The 18,171-nt window shown below is 42.9% G+C and overlaps 1 protein-coding gene across 1 annotated transcript in view; it reads left to right on the forward strand.

Annotated features, from left to right (window-relative positions):
• The window catches only part of TMEM131L (transmembrane 131 like), a 73,475-nt gene that overhangs the window by 22,912 nt on the left and 32,392 nt on the right, over positions 1 to 18,171 (forward strand). The window contains exons 4-7 of the mRNA XM_088526530.1: positions 8,436 to 8,507; positions 9,483 to 9,606; positions 10,665 to 10,781; positions 12,426 to 12,536. Coding sequence (XP_088382656.1) covers positions 8,436 to 8,507; positions 9,483 to 9,606; positions 10,665 to 10,781; positions 12,426 to 12,536 — 424 coding nt within the window. The remainder of the gene's footprint in view (positions 1 to 8,435; positions 8,508 to 9,482; positions 9,607 to 10,664; positions 10,782 to 12,425; positions 12,537 to 18,171) is intronic.

An 18,171-nucleotide genomic window follows, 5' to 3' on the forward strand; every position in this document is an offset into this window, starting at 1 on the left:
GTAATCTAGTGCAGTATAAATACCCCGCGGTGCTCAGGAATGGCTCACGGACACGCCGGGCGCGCGCGCTTCCCGTTATTAATAGCACGGAATCCATCTCGGGAGCCTCTTCTGGGCTGGCACAGCTGCCTGACGCGAGGCAGCCTCGCGGGCCGCCCCTTCCCGGCGCGGGGAATTCGCCGCCCGGGGCCCTGCGGGCTCTGGGTCGGCATGTGGAAGTGATCCGATGCTGTGCAGGATTTCCCCTGCCTTCCGCTGCCTGCAAAAGGGGGATGTACTTGGAAGCGAAACTGGAGTTTTCTGTGAGGAGCTGGAAAGAAAAAGCTCTCATTGCAGCATGTACATTAAAAATAAAAATGCATAGTGCAATCATTTCATAAGCTTACTGCTCCAGAACAAAGAGCTCCATCAAGGCTCTTCTAAAACGCTGAGAAGGGAAGCAGAGCGTCTGTAATATATCCCAGGTGGGAGCAGGGAAAACCCAGAACAAATCAAATGATGTTTTGTTGCCTTGGAGAGGTGTTAGTTTGGGGCTGCAGCTATTTTGGGGGGCACTGCTGTTTTGTTAGTGATTTACCTATTGCTTTTCCTCCCAAAGATTTTGCGGAGCCCGCGGTGAGCAGAGCAGGGTTGTGCAACTGCCATTTCACTTTGCAGCACCATCCTGCTTGAGAGTACCTTAAGTAAAGGCCTAGCATTGCTCTTTCCCATCACCTCTTTCTTTTTTAAATTGTACTTTTGCAGTCGGATGACATGGCTTGTGAAAATGCTGTTCAATGACATGAAAAACGAGGTATTCTTGGAAAGCTAGTCTGTGTAGTTTAAATTCTGATTAGCTTGCACATGCCTCAGGAATACTGTATGAGGCTGCCTATGCTGCAGGAAAGAATGAGGTTCCCAATTCAGCAAACCATAGCAGCTGTAATTTTTCTCCTTATAAAACTTAATGTAGCAATGAGAAAGCTGAGCTTGGTGTGTTAAGCTAGCAAATGCTCCATGAAGGAATTTTACGGGATGTGGATATGTAGGTTTTCAGGAAAGACACATTTTTTTCCAGTGCCTTCCAGCCTTTCAGCACAGTGAAGTCATTTGCTGCTTTACTCATCTGTACCACATACAGTGAAGTACTGTATGGCTAACTTGTACAGTTTGGGATATTGAAGTAATCTTGGTTGTCCATCAATATATTGTCTTTTTAAAAAAGAAAAAAGGCATTTGAAGTTGATGGTAAATTATAAATGATGTGTAAATACTATCCTAATTTTGTTGTTATGGTTTTTTAAGGCTTGAGCAGGAATTCAGAAAATGTAGGAAGCCCGAAGTCTGGGGTGATGCTGGCCTCAGTGTCAAACAGTTGTACATGTATTTTGCAGCTCTAAGTGACATTTGAACTTTGTGGCTCTTGTGTGGCTGCCTTTCAGGAGCAGGTGATAGCAGATGCATTGTCCAGACCAGAGGGAATAAATTAAAAGCAGAATTTGAGCTTTTAGGCCCTGAGGGCTGAATTTCCTTGTATTTGCTTATTTTCTTTTTAGCTAATTCTTTTTTCTTTTTTTTTTTAATGTTTCTTGGGAACAAAAAGAAGAGGAGGGGATTTTTGATAGTTACCGCATGCACTGCAAAGATTTCTTGTGGACCATTAAGATCTACTGCGAAAAATCCACGCCTTAGCTGTCTTACAGGCCTGTGCCCTTTCACTATGAAAGGGAACTGAAAGGCTTGGATTAATGAAGCAACAGCAAAAGACAGCCACTGCAGGAAGATTATCACTGTTAATTATTAAGCAGGTCAAGCTTATCAGCTGCCACTGAGGTCTTTAATGCATTTGGCTGAACTATTCTGATCTGACTTAAAATGGTTTCTGTGAAGATGGAAATTCTGGGCCGCAGCTGTAAATAGAAAAAGGAAATGGTTGGGTGCAATGATATTTAACAAGAATGTAACTTCCTATTGCTGCGAGCTTTGCAGCCCGTGGTGCTTCCTGCCGCCGGCCCCCGCCGCTCCCAGCGGCTGCTGCGTGGGGTGGATGTCGCGTGGGCCAAACACCTGGAGCAGGGCTGCTGCAGAGCCTGCCATGAGGTTTTATTTAACCTGGGAGACAACTTTGGCATTGATAGGGTAAAAAGGCTAGATGTGCTTCAAGTTGTATCGTATAGCAATCTGTTTTGCTGTATAGATTTTTCCTGATTTTCCTTTTTAACTTTGAGCTTCTCTTTGCCCTGCCCCAGCACTCTGCAGAACGGTGAACAAGTCCATTGCTATGTGTAAGGGAGTTAAACTAAGGCAGGCATAAAAGAATCAGAATGTGCTTTTTTTGTGTGTGAATTACTGCTTTTTCCTTTGCTGGCTTCCTAATTGTGCTAGTCCAGGACAATGTCTAAAAGCAGACCTCACCACTGAAATGAGTTACCACCCTTTCGCTGTTGCAAGGGCAGAATTAAATGCATTACCTAGCAGGCAAAAATACGTGCACTCCCATAGGGCACAAGGTATGTGGTCGGTATTTTAGCTTTTTGTAAGAGCCTTTTATCCTACTCCTTCTGCAGGGATAGGCTGCAAAGCCTGGTCACTGTCAGCAAAATACTTTGACAACAGGGAACGGCCATTTGAAACTCCTGGTATTTCAGTGCAAGATTTGCTACTGGGTTTGCACAGGATTTTCGCCTGAGAAGGCAGGATGCTGACCGCGCCGGAGCTCTTTCTGCACGTACGACACATGGTTCGTGTTTGAATGGCATCTGAAAGGGCTGAGCAACAAATCTCCAGTGAGAAATGTTTCATTTTCAAAGCATAGAAACTCAGGTTAGGAGCTTGAATAAATAGTCAGTTTTTTCAGGGGCTTGGAGTTTCAGAGCTCCAGTTGAAACTACTGAATTGTGTGTTGAGCCGTCTTCAAAAGGAAGTGATTTATTTATGTTTATGAAGTAGGCCAGGGTGCTTTCAGGTTTGGCTCTCTGGCTATAGTTGTTAATTAGATGGACAAAAGTTAACAGCTCAGGAATGATTCCTGATCCTAAAGTGCTTCAGTTTTTGAAGTGCAAACCTGAGTTATGCAGGCAGTTTACTTTTGCGGAAGGTTTGGCAACTAGAGGCAATTATTTTGGAGGGAAAAAAAAGTGAATTCAGCTGAAAAGCCTTGAGGTTTAAAAATTAAAAATAGCATGAATTGCTTTGTGTGCCTTTGGGATTTGTGTTTTTATTTTGCATACTGATGGGCTGGAAGCATTCTTTAAAACGAAAGAGAATATGAGATTTACCAGAATTGCAGGGTCTGGTAATTCAAGATAAAGCGTTAAGATGCTAAGGCCTCTAAGAGAATCATGCGTTATTTATTTCATTGGGTGAGTGACACTTGGTTTGTTTTGGTAAGAACTAAAAACATAGTAAGCGTGGGATGGTTTCCTGATGTTAACAGTTAGAAGATGTCTGACTTCTTAAAAGGGTTAAATTAAAGAAGCTAAAAAAGATGACAGAAAGGCTTGTTTCCTTTATCATCCTCTTAGGCACTTTCTGAAGTACCTAGGGCTCTCTTTCTGAAATATTGGGAAATGAACAGGCAGTTGTTTTAGTATAAGAAGAAGAAAATGAAAATGAAGGTAGCTCTTCAGCCTGCCAGGACATCGAGACCCGCTGGCAGTGCTGGAGATGCGTCAGAGGAAACTCATGTTCAGGTGCATCTTGGACTGCTGGTCATACCCTTTGGCTTTTAAAAGTATCCAGGAAACTTGGCTGATGACGCAGGTCTGAAATGCTGCTTACGCTCTCTGTGAAACACCACTTCGCTTTTTGGGGGCAGTCTGTCCAAAATGCCTGTAAACTGGACCTTTCTCTAGAGAGCTTAGGGTGTTCCTTGAAATCCTGATGGCTAAAGGATTTGAAAGCAGAGATCTTGGGAGAACAATCCCAAACGAGCTAAAGTCATCGTAAACTCATTTCTTAACTTGCTACAGATTTCAGTTATTTCAGAAGCTGGAGATGGATTTATGGGAGAGGGTGATTCCAGGCTGCTGTTAAACACGCTTCCTTGTGCTGCTCCTGCAGGAACAGCAGCCGCCCGCACGCAGCTGGGGGAGGCAGCGAGGAGACAGGGTCGTCCTCTCCCGCCCGCCGCCTGCTGCGGCGCCTCACGGCCAGCCCTCCCCTTTCGTGCTGGAATTCCTTATGTTTACATCCCATTGAGAAATCTGACTTCGGAGCCGAGGCCTGTTTGGCTCCTCAAATCATGTCTCGGGCTGTAAATTGGGGGATTTATTTCTTAGCAAGATGTTGGATTTGCTTATTTCGCTCCTCCGGCTTGGTTTGGCTCCCCTTTCCTATTTGCCTGTACCTGGTGCGTGCGCCGTACGTCATAGCGCACAGGCACGCTGCTTGTTTTGTTGGGCAACGTGGTTTTGGCCTCTCCTGCTTCGTGTCGGCGTCGCCTCTCCGGCTGGGAGTGGGTCCCAGAAGCGCAGAGCAGGGACCCCAACCAGCCTCCTCCCAGCTGCAGCCCCTGCTGGTGCCGAGCGTGTAAATGGATTCCTAGGGCTAACTTGCCAATCCCCAAGCATTCAAAAGAAATGAGTCAGCCCTCCCCCTCTTCCCTAAACAATGTGGTGCTAAAAGTAGGGGGGATTTTTGCCTTCTAGGTTTTCAGTCTTTAAAAATCACATTTTTTTTCTTTTTCCCAACTAGGCATGTTTTTTTCCTCTTAAAAACCAAGCAAGCCCATGAAGCTGCGGTGTTCACATGTAGCCGCCCTGGTCCGGGGCATGGTCCTGGCTCCGCGTGGCCAGGCCGGGGCCTGTGGAGGGGCTGTGTATGCTCCCCTCGGGTTAAATATACCATTTCCAAGGAACTTTTATCACCTTTTATTTTTTTAAGCTACTGCCCATCTTCCAGAAGCTGCAGCTTTACTGTATGGACAGAGAAGAGGACTAGATGACTTGTCATAAGCTTTGCATTAGTCTGCAAAAGACCAGCTCAGCTGCTGCTGGGATCTGTTTTTATTTCTATGTTAAATTCCCCTTAGTTAACACTTTAATTCGTAAAAAAAAAAAAAAAAAAAAAACCTTTGCATCAGCTGCAGGCAGAACTGTTAGAAGTATTTTGTTTCCGTTCTTGCCGTATGTGTGACTTTTCCTCTTCTTAGTCTCCCTTTTTATTTATCAGACATAGTCTTGAGGAGTGAACCTCAGATCTGTCAGTAAATGCAGATATTGAGTTTCATTTCTCACTTCAGTTTACATATTAAAAATTGTGCTTTCCTGTATAATACAGCTACACTTTTTGTTTACCCAAACCTCATTCTGTGGACGAGTTAATATTCATACCTTACACTGAACATAGGAAGTGCCAAAATGCCAAACATAAATGTAAAATTTTGTAGTGGTTTTGTTTTTTATTGAGCTAATAGAGACAAAGGAATCCTGGGGTAAACTTCCCTTCAGTCAGCTGCACTTCTGCTTAGATGCAGTTTATTCTGCAGATTACCATTTTTATATGTATAATGTGCAGGATAACTGTCTTGGTTTTCACTAAAAAGGAAGAGAATGTATTCAGAGAAAACAAGGACTTTTGTTTAATTTTTTGGTGGAAATACTTTTCTTGTGCTTGTGGGCAGCAAAGTATGAATAATAGGCCATGGAGAAGGTCCTGTCCCCATTCCTCCTTCGCCCTCTCCCTAGTACTTCCCTTCCAGACTTTGGGAGAAAGGGTCTTTGCTTCATCTGGAGCAAATGCTTGTTTGTCTTGCACATTGCAGGTAAATATTAGTTCTGTAGGCTAAAGTAACATTGTGATGCAAAGATCATGCTCAGTGTTTACCTATTTTTGCTAACTGCATCAGAGGGAAACGGACGGAGCTGCAAGGAGGCAGGTGAAGCTGCGCTGAACCCGTGCGGGCGCCGTTTTCAGCACATGCCGCCTCGCAGCGTCTCCCTTTTGGTTTGGCCCCAGGCAACAGCATGGGAAACGTCCTGCCCTGGAAGGAGGAAACCTCGGGAAAACTCCCCCAAAACCCCAAACCAATATCCTAGGATGGGCTACCTGGGAGGAAGGGCAGCTGCGCGGTGAGAATGGAGCAAACCAGGGCCTTGGTGATGATTGCAAACCTCCTGAAGCTCGGTAGTATTCCAGGTAGCTGCCAGGATCCCCTTTCTCCGCTTTGGTTCCTTTCTTCTGCTCCCCTCCAGTTCTGCTCACGCGTGTCTAGAAACGCGAGTGTCAACCTGCAGCGTCATGAGCTACGTTTCAGAGGCTGATGTGCAACAAGTCCGTCTGGAAGACGGAGAAACGTGGTTGGGCGTGGGGGAGTCCGCCTTTGTGGAGGCAAATGCTTAACGTGGTGTTAGCTAACTTGAAAAACGTACTGAAGAGCACAGAGAGATGAAAACCAAGCTAAGGAAGCTTCCCCCCCAGGCTATGAAGAGGACTGCTCCCTCATATTTGTTGTTTCAGGACTTACATTCTTTGGCTGATATTTGGATCTTTCCCAAGCCTGTAGCATTCTCATGAGAGGTCCCATGAACTTTTCTGGGCACATCATCTGCAGCCAGATGAGGAATTTCTGGCATAACTTGAGGTGAATCCGTAAGTGAGATGAGGATGGGATCCGTGGGGATGGGATCCATTGCTCGCTCAGTGAACGCAGTCTCCTGCACCCGCAGCTGCATTTGCACCCAGCGTGTTGGGCACCTACTGCAGAGAGCCAGGGTTGGAAGGGGAAGTGCCGGTGCTGCCAGAAACCCCCATGAGAGGAATGAGCTGCAGTGCTGCTGCCAAGCATAAGAGTTGGCACAGAGGAGCACTCAACATCTTGCTCTGCCTAGCAAAGCGTTTTGAGGTGAGAAAATGTATTTCAGCAGTGCCTGTCAGGACAGTGGAAACTAGAGAAAAGCAGTGGTGGGGTTGAAGGCGATACTGCTGTTTTTCAGCCACTGCCTGAACTCTTATTCTGTGTATTTTTATTATATACACATGCATAGAATAATAAAAAAAAAAGGATTTAAGAACCCTTAAGAAATATGCTTTTCTGCAGATGCCCGGGCCTTTTATTACAGCAGTAATTCTGATTTAACTGTGTTTACAACAGCAGTGCTGCTGGGGACCTCTGCGGATGACTTTTGGAGAGGTGGGACATGCTCATTGCTGTGGTGTCGCTGGAGATATTGGCAGGGCAGAGGCAGGGTGGTTGGAAGGAGACCTTTGCCTGCCCAGGCTTTACAGTTTTGTATCCCTGGCTCATTCATTCCTTTTTTAGTATCTCCCTGGACGTGCTGTGTAGATATATTCCATCTCTCCTGCTACAGTGGGAGAAGAGCTGCCTCCAAAGTGTGAGGAATGCTGTTATGCAAGTTGTGGGTTCTCATAATAACCTTAACGATTTCATTTATTTATTGGCAATAAATTATGATGTCTCTCTTAGCCACTTCAATATCTAAAAGGTGTGATGTTAACAGAGCTGCGTTAAACTGGGGGCGTTTCACTGTGCTACCGTGTGTTACGTGAAGCTCATGAGGCCGCTGTGCTGGCCTCCCTGCCCGTCCTTCCCCTTGCCAGGCTGCTCTTCAGCATCCCCAGGGAACACGGAACTGGTCCTGGCTCTGGATTCCAGCTGCTGCTGGGGAAGGTTTGGCAGTGAGGTTAGCACGGTGTGTGCAGCTGCGCTGAGCAAGTGCTGGGCTTGCTCTTACCACCATGGTGCTTTAGACTTGTGAAAGGCAAATTTTAACTAAGAAAGTGATGAAGATATCCTAGGGTTTCTTTTTGCACCACAGGGCATCAACTCTTGTTGAAATAAGCCAAAAATACACTAGAAATGATGGGAGCTCTATTGCAGGTTTTCCTTGGGCAAAGGCGAGATGATGATGTGCGTGTTTCCATACGACTTCTTACTCTTTTGCATATAAGAAACGAGTTGGCTCTTCTATTAAAGCCATAGTTAGAAAAGCGCTGCTTTTGCTGCCAGCGTCCACACAAGCTGTACAGACTATTCCTGTAGCACCTACCCGTTGTGCCAGCGCAACTGCTTGCAGGAGGCTCAGATGGGCTGCATGGGGCCACCGGGTTCCTCCTGGCACAGCTTTTCCCCCTGGAATCCATTAAATTGAGTCACTGCTGCTGTTTGCTGCACGGACACAGAAGTGGCTGTGCCAGGGTGATAGAGTGTGTGTGAGCCCAGGCGGTTCACGCTCGCTAGAATGACATTGGGAAATGCTTAAAACGCTTATCAAACTATGCTTTTTTTTTTTTTTTTTTTTTTTTAAAGGATGTGCTTTCCAGCTGTGCTGCTGTACAAAAAACTTAAGAGAGTTCAATGTATGGCAGAAAGAGGAAAAGCTCAGAAATCCAGTGTGTTTGTAATACAAATAACAAAGTAAAAAGATGATTGTGGCTGTGTATGGTTGGAGCCCAGGAAATATTAATAGCGGCTTTTTTCTCTGTTTTTTTTTCAGCTTCTTAACAAAGATGCCTCCAAATGGGAAGGCCTTACATTTTCACCCGACAGTCCTGCATTTTGGAATGCAGTGAGTATCTTTCTTACGTTATTGTTCTTTCAGCTAAAAACGGTGTGGGGAGAGGAACCACTGTGCTGGGTTGCGTTTGGGCCAAGGGCCTTAGCTCAGATGGTTCCATTCTCAGGCAAAACCAGAGGTAGAACCTGCCACAGAGTTGGTGTTACGCTCCTCGCACTGCAGGATTTCAAAGGAAGGTGAAAATCAACCTACCTCTATAAAACACGGAAAAGGGAATAGGGAACCATAACAGCTTCTGGGCAGACCCTGAGCAGTGCAGTCATTTCAGGTGAATCTGAACAGACTTCAAATCAGTTCTCCTTGCTGGCTGTCCATTTCTTGATCAGCTGCCTTTATAGATGAGAGGGAGTTTGTTGCTTTCTTTGGTTTATTCTGAAAATAAAATCCCCCCAAAATCTCAGACAAATACACTGGTAGAATATTTAAGATTTTTGAGGTCTCCTCTAAGCAAACTTTGAAAAAAATTAATGATAATCAGTCTTTGTTCCATTAATAACTAGAAAGGAAACTGTGGGCTCCTTGTGAGTTAAAGGAATGTTCCCAAGGCTGTGCGTGTAAGAATGGGGGTAAAATGGATGTATAAGCTGCTGATTTTTTAGGACATACTGGCTAAAATTAGCCTTGAGAGAATTATTATTTTAACTGCCAAAACAAGATTTTGCTTATTTAAAAACTCCCCCCCCAAGAAATTGTGCTTAGGAAGGTATTTTTTTGTTTTTTACTTCATGAAGTCCCAGTGACTAAGGTGGGTTTTGGTTGGGTACAGCTCTTGCATCCCAGTGTTTCTTACTTGCCTTTGCATGTTAAAGGGCAAAATCCCTGTATTTCTAAATGCAACTGGCAAATAGTTGCGTTTCAGGATGTTTCAGGGTGATTTGTATTTCTTGCATTTTGTACATAGCCTGGACTTATAAATAATTGATCTTCCCTTTTTTTTTTTTTTTTTTTCTCTTCCCTCCCCTCCAGGTTTCTGGGGCTACCCAGAGTTAAAATGCTGCATGCCTACAACCCTAGTAGAGATAGAGAAGTTGTAGTGAATTCAGTGTTTACAGCTACTAGACAGTTTCATGTGTCTCCTGTTCATAGCAGGGTGAGTGTTGATGTACTTTTGGAAACTATGCAATGGCCAAGTGCCAAACTTTCGGGCTTTCTTCGGCCTGAAGTTTTCATTTCGTGCTCCCTCTTCGTGCTTCTTCTTAGGACCTCTTACTTTTTATTCTGTTTTTGCTAGTGCTTTTTTGCTCACTTTACTTTGACAGGTGTGGGAGAAGACATCCAAATTCTGCAGTAAGAAATGTGTTTTACGATAATTCATGAAAAAGTCTTCAATGTTAAATTGGCTGTTTAAATCTTTCTGTAATATGTAGTGTTATGCAGTCATTCACAGGCATGTGGGTGTTTACAGCCTTGAATTTTCAGTCTTTTCCATACATTTAGAGTAGAATTTTCTTACGCATTTTGTATTGCAGTTATGAACACGATTGCTACGTTATCTAGGTCCATTGTTTTAATTCTGATGTTTTTATGAAGTGTAACAATGTAATGCATGTTAAGAATGAGTTGCTATCATCTCAGTTCAGTGAAGCCCAGACTCTGCCCTCTGCTGATGTGCCAAGATTTTTATTTATATGCTTGTAGCTGCTTTGTATTTTCACTGTGGCTAAATTGCTAACACGATGCAGAAATAAACTCGATCACATTTTCTTGATCTTAATAATTAGATAGACCTATTTGGCTACTGATTGTTTTGCCCAGGTTTGTCTGACTCATTTGACTATATGTGACAGAGGTGAATGATTCATTTTGTTAAAAGCATCTATGCAGAGACGTCTTTTATCAGATGTAGGGTTTGTTGATGCTGTGCAATAAACTCTGTGCTAGAAAGGAGTCTTGACTGACTAGGCCTGAGCTAGCCTAAAAAATCCAGGTTTAATATAGCAATGTGCCGGGTGCTCTCAGCTCTTCTCCAGTAGTGAGAGCTGAAAACTATAGGCAGGTGAAAATTTTCCGATCTGAGAGACTCACCAATTACCAGTGTCAGCTATAGATACAGATATACATGTGGAAATGTCTGTTGAGCCATGCCACTGAATATTTAGTGTCATGATTAACTGCACAGAACAACAAGCTTCTCTGTGACCTCCCTAGGCCATTCCAGCGATGGGAAGAGTTTCTTTCAGAGTGCTCTTTTTGCCAACAGAAGAAGGCAATATTGAAAGTTCAGTATTTATAAATACCTCATCTCATGGAGTACTTTCATATCAGGTAACTTTTGTAAGGTGTATTTATATGTGTGTTCTTGTAAGAATATGGTCTTGCCACTGATAGTTGATTCCTTGTCATACTGAAGCCTTGAATGTAGTTGTCACAGAAAACATATTTTTTGGAAAGTCAGAACATTTTTTTTAGATTGTCTTCAGCCACTCTTCAGTAAATTTAAGTCTTTAAAATATTGAAGTAGAGGATATAGCTCATCTTTAATCTGATTAACTGGGGGGACATGAGCAAATTTTAAGGTTTGTTGTTGTTATTTATAGGGGATGTTATGTATTTTAAATTCCTTTACCTTTATTAATTTACTTTGTTAAAGAAAAATCCAAAATCACTCATTTAAAAACAGCGCCAGCTTTAATGCACCATCCACCTGTTCCATCCCCACATAGGATACTGTGTTGGAAAATAAGCCCATTTAAAACAGAAAGCCTAGGTGAATTCAGTCGAAACGCAGTTGCTAGAATGGAAGCTCTGCCGTCCTCTGGCATTTATTAGGGTAAGCCCAAGCTTGGTGGGAACCTTTCGGCAAAGCCAAAAGAACAGTACATTATAGAGTGATAAACCTTTTTTTTCTTTTGTGCCTTTCTTTCCTCTTTGCATTCACTGCTCACCCCTTGTTTTATTACCCGGTCAGCTCAAATGGGGCCTTTTGTGACCAAGTTGCAGGGAAGCAGTTGTGTCTGTATCACCAAAATACCAATTTGGCTCCTATTGGACTGCAGCTAAAATCAGTAATGGGTTTTCATGGACAGTTTCACCAGCTGTCTGTAATAGAGAAAGAAAGTAATTGTCTGTGGTTTTAACTTACTTTAGGTTCAGCATCAAATTTGGGCATAACTGTAGTGGTTGATGCACAGTTGCAGTGCTCTTGAGAGCACAAAACCCTTGAAATGGTTTTGATGCTTCTAGTGCATTTATATGTCTAAAATCAAATATGCAAGATTCACCCAGGAGAAGTGGAGGTACCATGATAATAAAATGTTTTTTTGTAAATGCCTCATTTTTTTTAAGTGTATTCTTTTGTTCCATTTTTTTTCTATTCATACTGTGCTATTTTCAATGAACATAGAATACACTGTATTCACCTCTAATTAAAAAAGTGGGTTTTTTCCTGCCTAAAATTAATTTAAGATTTCTTTGCATGCCAATAAGTGAAAACCCCAAGGGATTTTCCTTTTGAAGGAAGGAAGTCATTGTAGGTTATCTAGCATCTTGTTGTCAGAAACTGCTCTTGGTAGAATGGATCAAGAATGTAGTATTTTTTAAAAAAATAAGAAAAATTCGAATTAAAGTTAAATTAAAGATTATGGCCAAATTTCAGATGTATTTCTTGTATCCTGATATTTGTATTGTAATCACCTGAAGACTAGTAAGAGAGTTTTGATATTTTCTGTTTTGAGATAACTCGATGCTCTGCTGATAAGTGGTTTTGTTGTGTAATGGTGCCTGACACTAAAGTGCTATTTATGTGTGTAATTAACTTCCACCATGGAAATCCCTTTTTTTAAAGTTTCTCCTTTTAAAAGAATGCAGTATAGCTAGTAGTCAGTCTGTTTCTTTGGGTTCTGATATTTTGTATGGTATTGTAATAACTCAAATACTAGATGCTGGTATAATGAATTGTTTATACAACAGGTTTTTGGAGCGGGAACTTTGAAGTCTTCTCCAGAAGAGTCCAGAGCGCAGCTAGCAAATGCCTATTTACTGCTTCCACAAATTCAAAACATCCAGGCTTCACAAACACTGGTACAGTATACACTTTAAATAAAAATAAAGCATTAATTTATGAGATAAGAGAGAATTTTTTTCTCAGGTTGCTGAGATGTGAAGAATGTTTTTTTAAAAATAAATAAATAAAAGTCCAAGTACCTGTAGCTGCAGGAGTGAGGTTGCCAGACACAGAATTGTTGTGATGAGCTACTGTTCTGGTTTTATGAGACAAATTTCTTGGCATTTAAACTATTGCCACTTGTTCCTGTTAATGCTCCTGCAGGGTGCTGTCCTCTCACTTGTGCTGACAAAAACTATTTGTGAGGCCTTGCTGTGAGCCAGATCGGAGAACTGATCTGCCTTAAAACAAGCAAGCCGGGTTGCTGTGCTACAAGGGGGTTTGGGTGCTGGGTTTTGTGTGTGTGTGTTGTTTTGTTTAATTTTTACCCCAGATCAGTTCCCCATGCTGCCTCGCGACGCGGCTGCAGAGTTTTGTGCGTCAGTAAAACGCACGGTCTGCTGGCCTGTCCCCTCTGCCCGTGCTGAGGATGGCGGCTTCCTCACCTCGGCTCTGCCCAGAGGGAGCTGGGGGAATACTGCAAGAGGGATGTGCAAGGCGTGATGATTTCAAGTGACAGAGAAGCTGAAGAGAAGGCTGTTTTCATAGTTGTCCAGGCCATGCAGAGTAATGTTAGCTTTCCTTTTGCTTTTCATGCACAAGTTTACTATTGTACGTGGATTTCTTTTTTCTTTTTTCAAAAACATATTTGGAATACTTTAGTGCACGTGGAATTTAATGTTGTACTTAAAGGTGACCTGCATTAGTTCCCTTCATAGTGTCATCTTCTGTTTGTTCTGTCTCCAAAGCACTGCCTCCTCCAAGGGAGTTTCAGTCTCGGGTCTCTGTAGTTCAGGCCAATCTTATTTTTCCCCAGGATAAGGAGATGAGTTCCTTGGCTTTCTCTTTCTGGTATGCACCCAAGGGTACTTCTTGCTTGTGGACACACACAGACTCAGATGGGACCTTGTGATGGAACCCAAAATCTTCAGGTTTAGTAATTTGTTAATGATGGAGGTAGAACGGAGTGTTTTGTTGTTGTTATTAGAGATATATATATATATATATTGTTTTCTTTTTGAGATGCTATGAAATGTATCCGTGCAGTTTCACTTCCAGTTTAATGGAGGATCTCCGGGTACTTTCTAAAGTTTGGAGGCAGACTCTGCTGCTTCTCCTTATTTCTGACACAATGCCTGAGTAGAGAGGTTTTGGGGAGAGTTTGACATTTTCCTTTCTGTGTAATGAGGAACATTTTCCCTCCGCGTTATTTCTCTGGAGCACAAGCTTGAGGTCATGTTTGGCAGCACAGAGTGGTACCACGTGGCACCAGTCTTGCCTCAGTACATGAGCTGTGAGAGAGCGTTGACTCAGTTCTTCTAACTCTGTGTGTGATTATGGTGTGCCTGGTTGTAATGGGGGAATTACTCTTCAGTTCACCGAACATTGTGGCATTGGACAGAAAAAAAAGTGGGGCAGGTTGGGCAAATATCTCTTGAAGATGGTAGGCATGATCCAAACACTGAAGAAAGCTTATGGTTTGAGTTAGGGTCCCTTTGCTCTGCAGATAGCTGTTCATCCAGAGGTTGATCTTTTAATTTATCCTATTTACAGTCTAGTCCAGATCCTATAAAAACTGGTTGGATTTGTCCCATTGATTCCAAAGGGATTAGTGGAGGTATGGGGCTTTATTCTCCCTGTGCTTATTGACAGTCATTATTAGTCACCTTGTGTCTTGTCTGGTTTATATTTTAAGCTCAGCAACTGTGGAAGGAAAAGATCTATAAAGCTTTTGAAAGCAACTATACACATGAAAACATAGGGTACATAAATATTGAACAAACAGTGGAGATTTTTGGTAACAAAACAAAAAAAAATTAAAACAAATACAGTCACATCTACTTAACTACCATGTTCACTTCTTCCTGCTTATTTTTCACTGAAGGAAAACACCAGAGTAAGTTTAGGATTTCACAAGCTTTTTTTGCACACCTTGCCATCTTGGGATGGATGAGATTGTAATCTAGAACTGATAGTGTGATGGGCTAAAGACACCAGGTCTACTGCTGCTGCCTGGAAGCCTGTGAGAAAGCTCACTGGATGCTTCCTGCTCTCCTTCCCCTCTCCTCATCTGTTATCTCCTGTTTTAAAGAGGTTTCTGTTTAAGCTGATTGTTCTGAAAGTGACATCCTTGGTCTCGGAGGTAACAACCTCACTTGATCCCAGGGGCTTCTCAGAACTGTTGGATGCAGTTTTACCATCGCTCCTACTGAACGCTGGAGTCTACCTCTAATTTCCAGTGTAGATTTCTTTGTGGCCAGTTTATATTTCTTTGCCATAATACATGTTCAGTGAGGTGAGTGGGCAGAATTGTACCTAGGCCTACAGATAAAATTTTGCATCTGCAGTAATATTTTAATTGAGAATATGATAAATCACGAGTTTGTGTCAGTGTTTTTTTTGGGAGAATGTGAACTTTCATGCTGTATTGAGTTTGAGAGTTGTAGTCATCCTTTAATCAGCGATGATGGCTTTCTTCAACCATTCCCCCTTTTTTATTTTTATTTATTTTTATTTTTTATTTAGCAAGTCTTGTAATTATTTAAAAGAAAGAAAAGGAAATGCTGCCTTTACTACACCAAACTTCATTTCTTCCAAGTTTCAGTTCTGAGGTGCTTTGAGCCAGTGTGCTCTAGCTATGTTCTTGTATCCCAAAATTCTTGGGATCTGGCCTTGCCAATCGTGAAGACAGAAGAGCTGTATTGAACCTCCGCAATCCAGTGTGTCTGCATGGCCATTCAGCAGAAGGCAGTTACCACTAAGCTGTAGCAGATGGTGCAGCCCATTTAGGTCATCTTTGTTTATGCAGCTTCTGGCTGTAGTCTTTACTGCAGTTGCCTCGTTTTTGGCATTGTTTGGTATTTGCGTGGCACTCGAAGGGCAGCTATATCAATGCCTCGTAGTGTTCAAACTGCTGTGCAAACATAGAGGAGGCTTCAGGGGAGGGTGTTGTATCGTAGGAGACACAGATATCGTTTTGCTGGCTTCCCAGATGAGTTTGGAGTTTGTGAACCAATAGCATGGGCAACTCTGCAAGGAGCGGCAGGAGCCCAGGGCTTCTCCAGCTGGGCCCTGTGCAGGTGAGCGGAGGCTCAGCGAGGCGAGTGTGTGCTCAGTGTGCTCCCCGGGCATGGGGAAGGAGCTGCTCCTGCTGTGCTGTCCTGATAACTGCCTGCAAAGCCTCGATGAAGCTCTGCTGAATCATTGTGACAGAAATAGCTATTAATGGCACTCCACTTAGGGTAGAAATAGCCCTTAAGGGCCAGGGATTGTCCTGGAGGGAAAGTACCATCCTTGCAGCTTCTTCAGTGTTCAGTTCTTTTTAATTACAGTATAGCCAAGCTCCAGGAAGCAGTTCGGACTCGCAGTCCGGGTAACACAGGAGTATATTCATGAAAGCCTCAAGCTGAGCCCGGGTGGCAGGGTACGTAGGCCTGAGTAAAGCACTCTCTCCCCAGGGCAGCCCCAGCCCTGGCGTGGTTGAGCTGGCCTGTGCCAGCACTGCAGTTATGCACTCTCCGAGTGCGTGAAATATTTCAGAGGTAGGTGCCTAGTGTTTCTCCCAGCTGGAATCCCAGACCTGCTCTTGGAGAGTGGAGTCCTCGCACATCTATTGGATAGCCCCTTCCTCCCTCCCCCCGCCTTTAAGAGGCGGCTCTGCCTCCATCTGGTGGAAGCCATTCCAGTGCAGTTCTTACCAAAATTGATAGATATTTATATTCCAATAAAAAAAAAATTGTATTCAAGTCATGTTGGGATTGTGTGCTCTGTGTGTGTACGTATACATTTACGTGCATGTGTGTGTAAGATAAAATATAGGTACCATATGGAGACTGAAGGAGGGTCAGGGCCTGTACTGTTGCACAGAGTTCTTTCTCAGTCCTCCCTTATATTGCTCCTCTCCTCTTTCCACTTGCCTCTGATGCAAACATACTCTGAATATTTCAGCACTCTGCTTCATGCACAGTGATATTTACAGTGTAACTGGATTGCTTTCACCATTGAGAAATGCAGATACAGTCGCCATGGGTTTGTGTTCTTAGAAACTCTGCTTTGGATCTTTTTGATTTTTTTTTTTCTTCTCATATTCTTTATCTCCGTGTCTATATATTTACCAGTGCTTTAAGACAGTAGGCACTACAATTATGCAGCTATTGTCTGCCTTAAATAAGTGCAAATCCTTCTCCTTTTCTGAAGATATCTTTACAGAGGGGAAAAAAAGTTCTCATGGAAAGCAGATTAACATTACACATAAATACACCAAAATAAGATATTTTTCCTCCATCTGTGTGTTTTCATAGCAGCTTCACTTTTAAGACAGCAAAACAGTTCCTCATGTACATGTGCACCGGGTCACGTAAAGGAGTTCAAACAAAAGTCTGGAAAAAAAAACATGATCTAATTGAAGTCTTATGGGCATGAGTTTCTTAAACTAATTTAAACTACCATAACATTGAATGAAGGCTAAGAACTCCTTATTTACGACAGTGAAAATCATAGATTTCTCCCAAGGAACACCGACAAAGGAAGTTTATCAGAGCAAATAAGTAACCCCCAAAGTTGCTCTTCATAAAATTATAGTGCCTTGTTAAATTCCATTGCCAGTCTTCGTTGTGGAGAGTTAATAAATGATGTGCGTTTTGCAGCCAGATGTTTTTTCTGCTCTCAAAATTATGAGGACGAAAGAGTTTGCAAAGAGAGCTGAGCTGGTTGGGGTTCACATCCTTCCCTCCCACAGTTGTGCTGGAAAAAGTAGTGCGTGTTTTTAAGGTGCCATTAACGGTCTTTCCAGGGGTTAGATCGCCCTCTTGTGTGAGTCCTCAGCCCTTCTGGTGGAAAACCTTGTTGAACTAAGACTGCAGCACAAATGTTGGCACTCCTCTGGCTGTGCCATGATCAAGCTGTGCCCAGTGGTATAAATGCAACGTCATGCATGTGGTAAATCTGATGCATTCTCACATGTACCCTGCCCTCCTTCGTGAAAAAGAGAAGGCCATCCAGCACTTTGTACAAAAATTTCTGACGGCAAATGGAGATCCGAAGCAGATTGTTGGATGTTTGAATGCCTTTCTTCACCGTTTTGCTTTCCAGCATCAACTTCTTTAAATTCTTAAGGCATCTGCAAACGCCCAGCTCAGATGTAATTATCCTTCAGAAGGGAAGCTGGGTGAGGTTCCGTGTCCATCCCCAAATCACCGCCTAATTTAGGTTTAGTTAAGGGGCTGATAACGACAGCTTGGTGACTCTCCTTATGAACGTTTTTATTTAAAATCAAGATGCGCTGGCTGAGCTGTTTGTGGAATTAACTTGGCATTCCAGATTTCCAAATAGCTGTCAGCATCTATGCTTGGCTTTGTCACTGCTGTTGCCTCATTAGACTTATGAATGTTTTACAAACTGGCACAGTCAATACTTTTTTTTTTCCCCTCCCTTCCTTTTCCCCATTCCAATCAATAAAAAGGTAAAACAAGTATTTTTTTTCTGTCCATTTTTGGCGTGAAGCCTGCCTATCAGCTGCTGTCCAAAAATATTGCTGCAATGTCGGCTTAACGA

Source organism: Tinamus guttatus, unplaced genomic scaffold (genome assembly GCF_059628265.1).
Source record: "Tinamus guttatus ecotype Peru unplaced genomic scaffold, ASM5962826v1 Tinamus_guttatus_pri_ptg000247l, whole genome shotgun sequence".
Lineage (NCBI taxonomy): Eukaryota > Metazoa > Chordata > Aves > Tinamiformes > Tinamidae > Tinamus > Tinamus guttatus.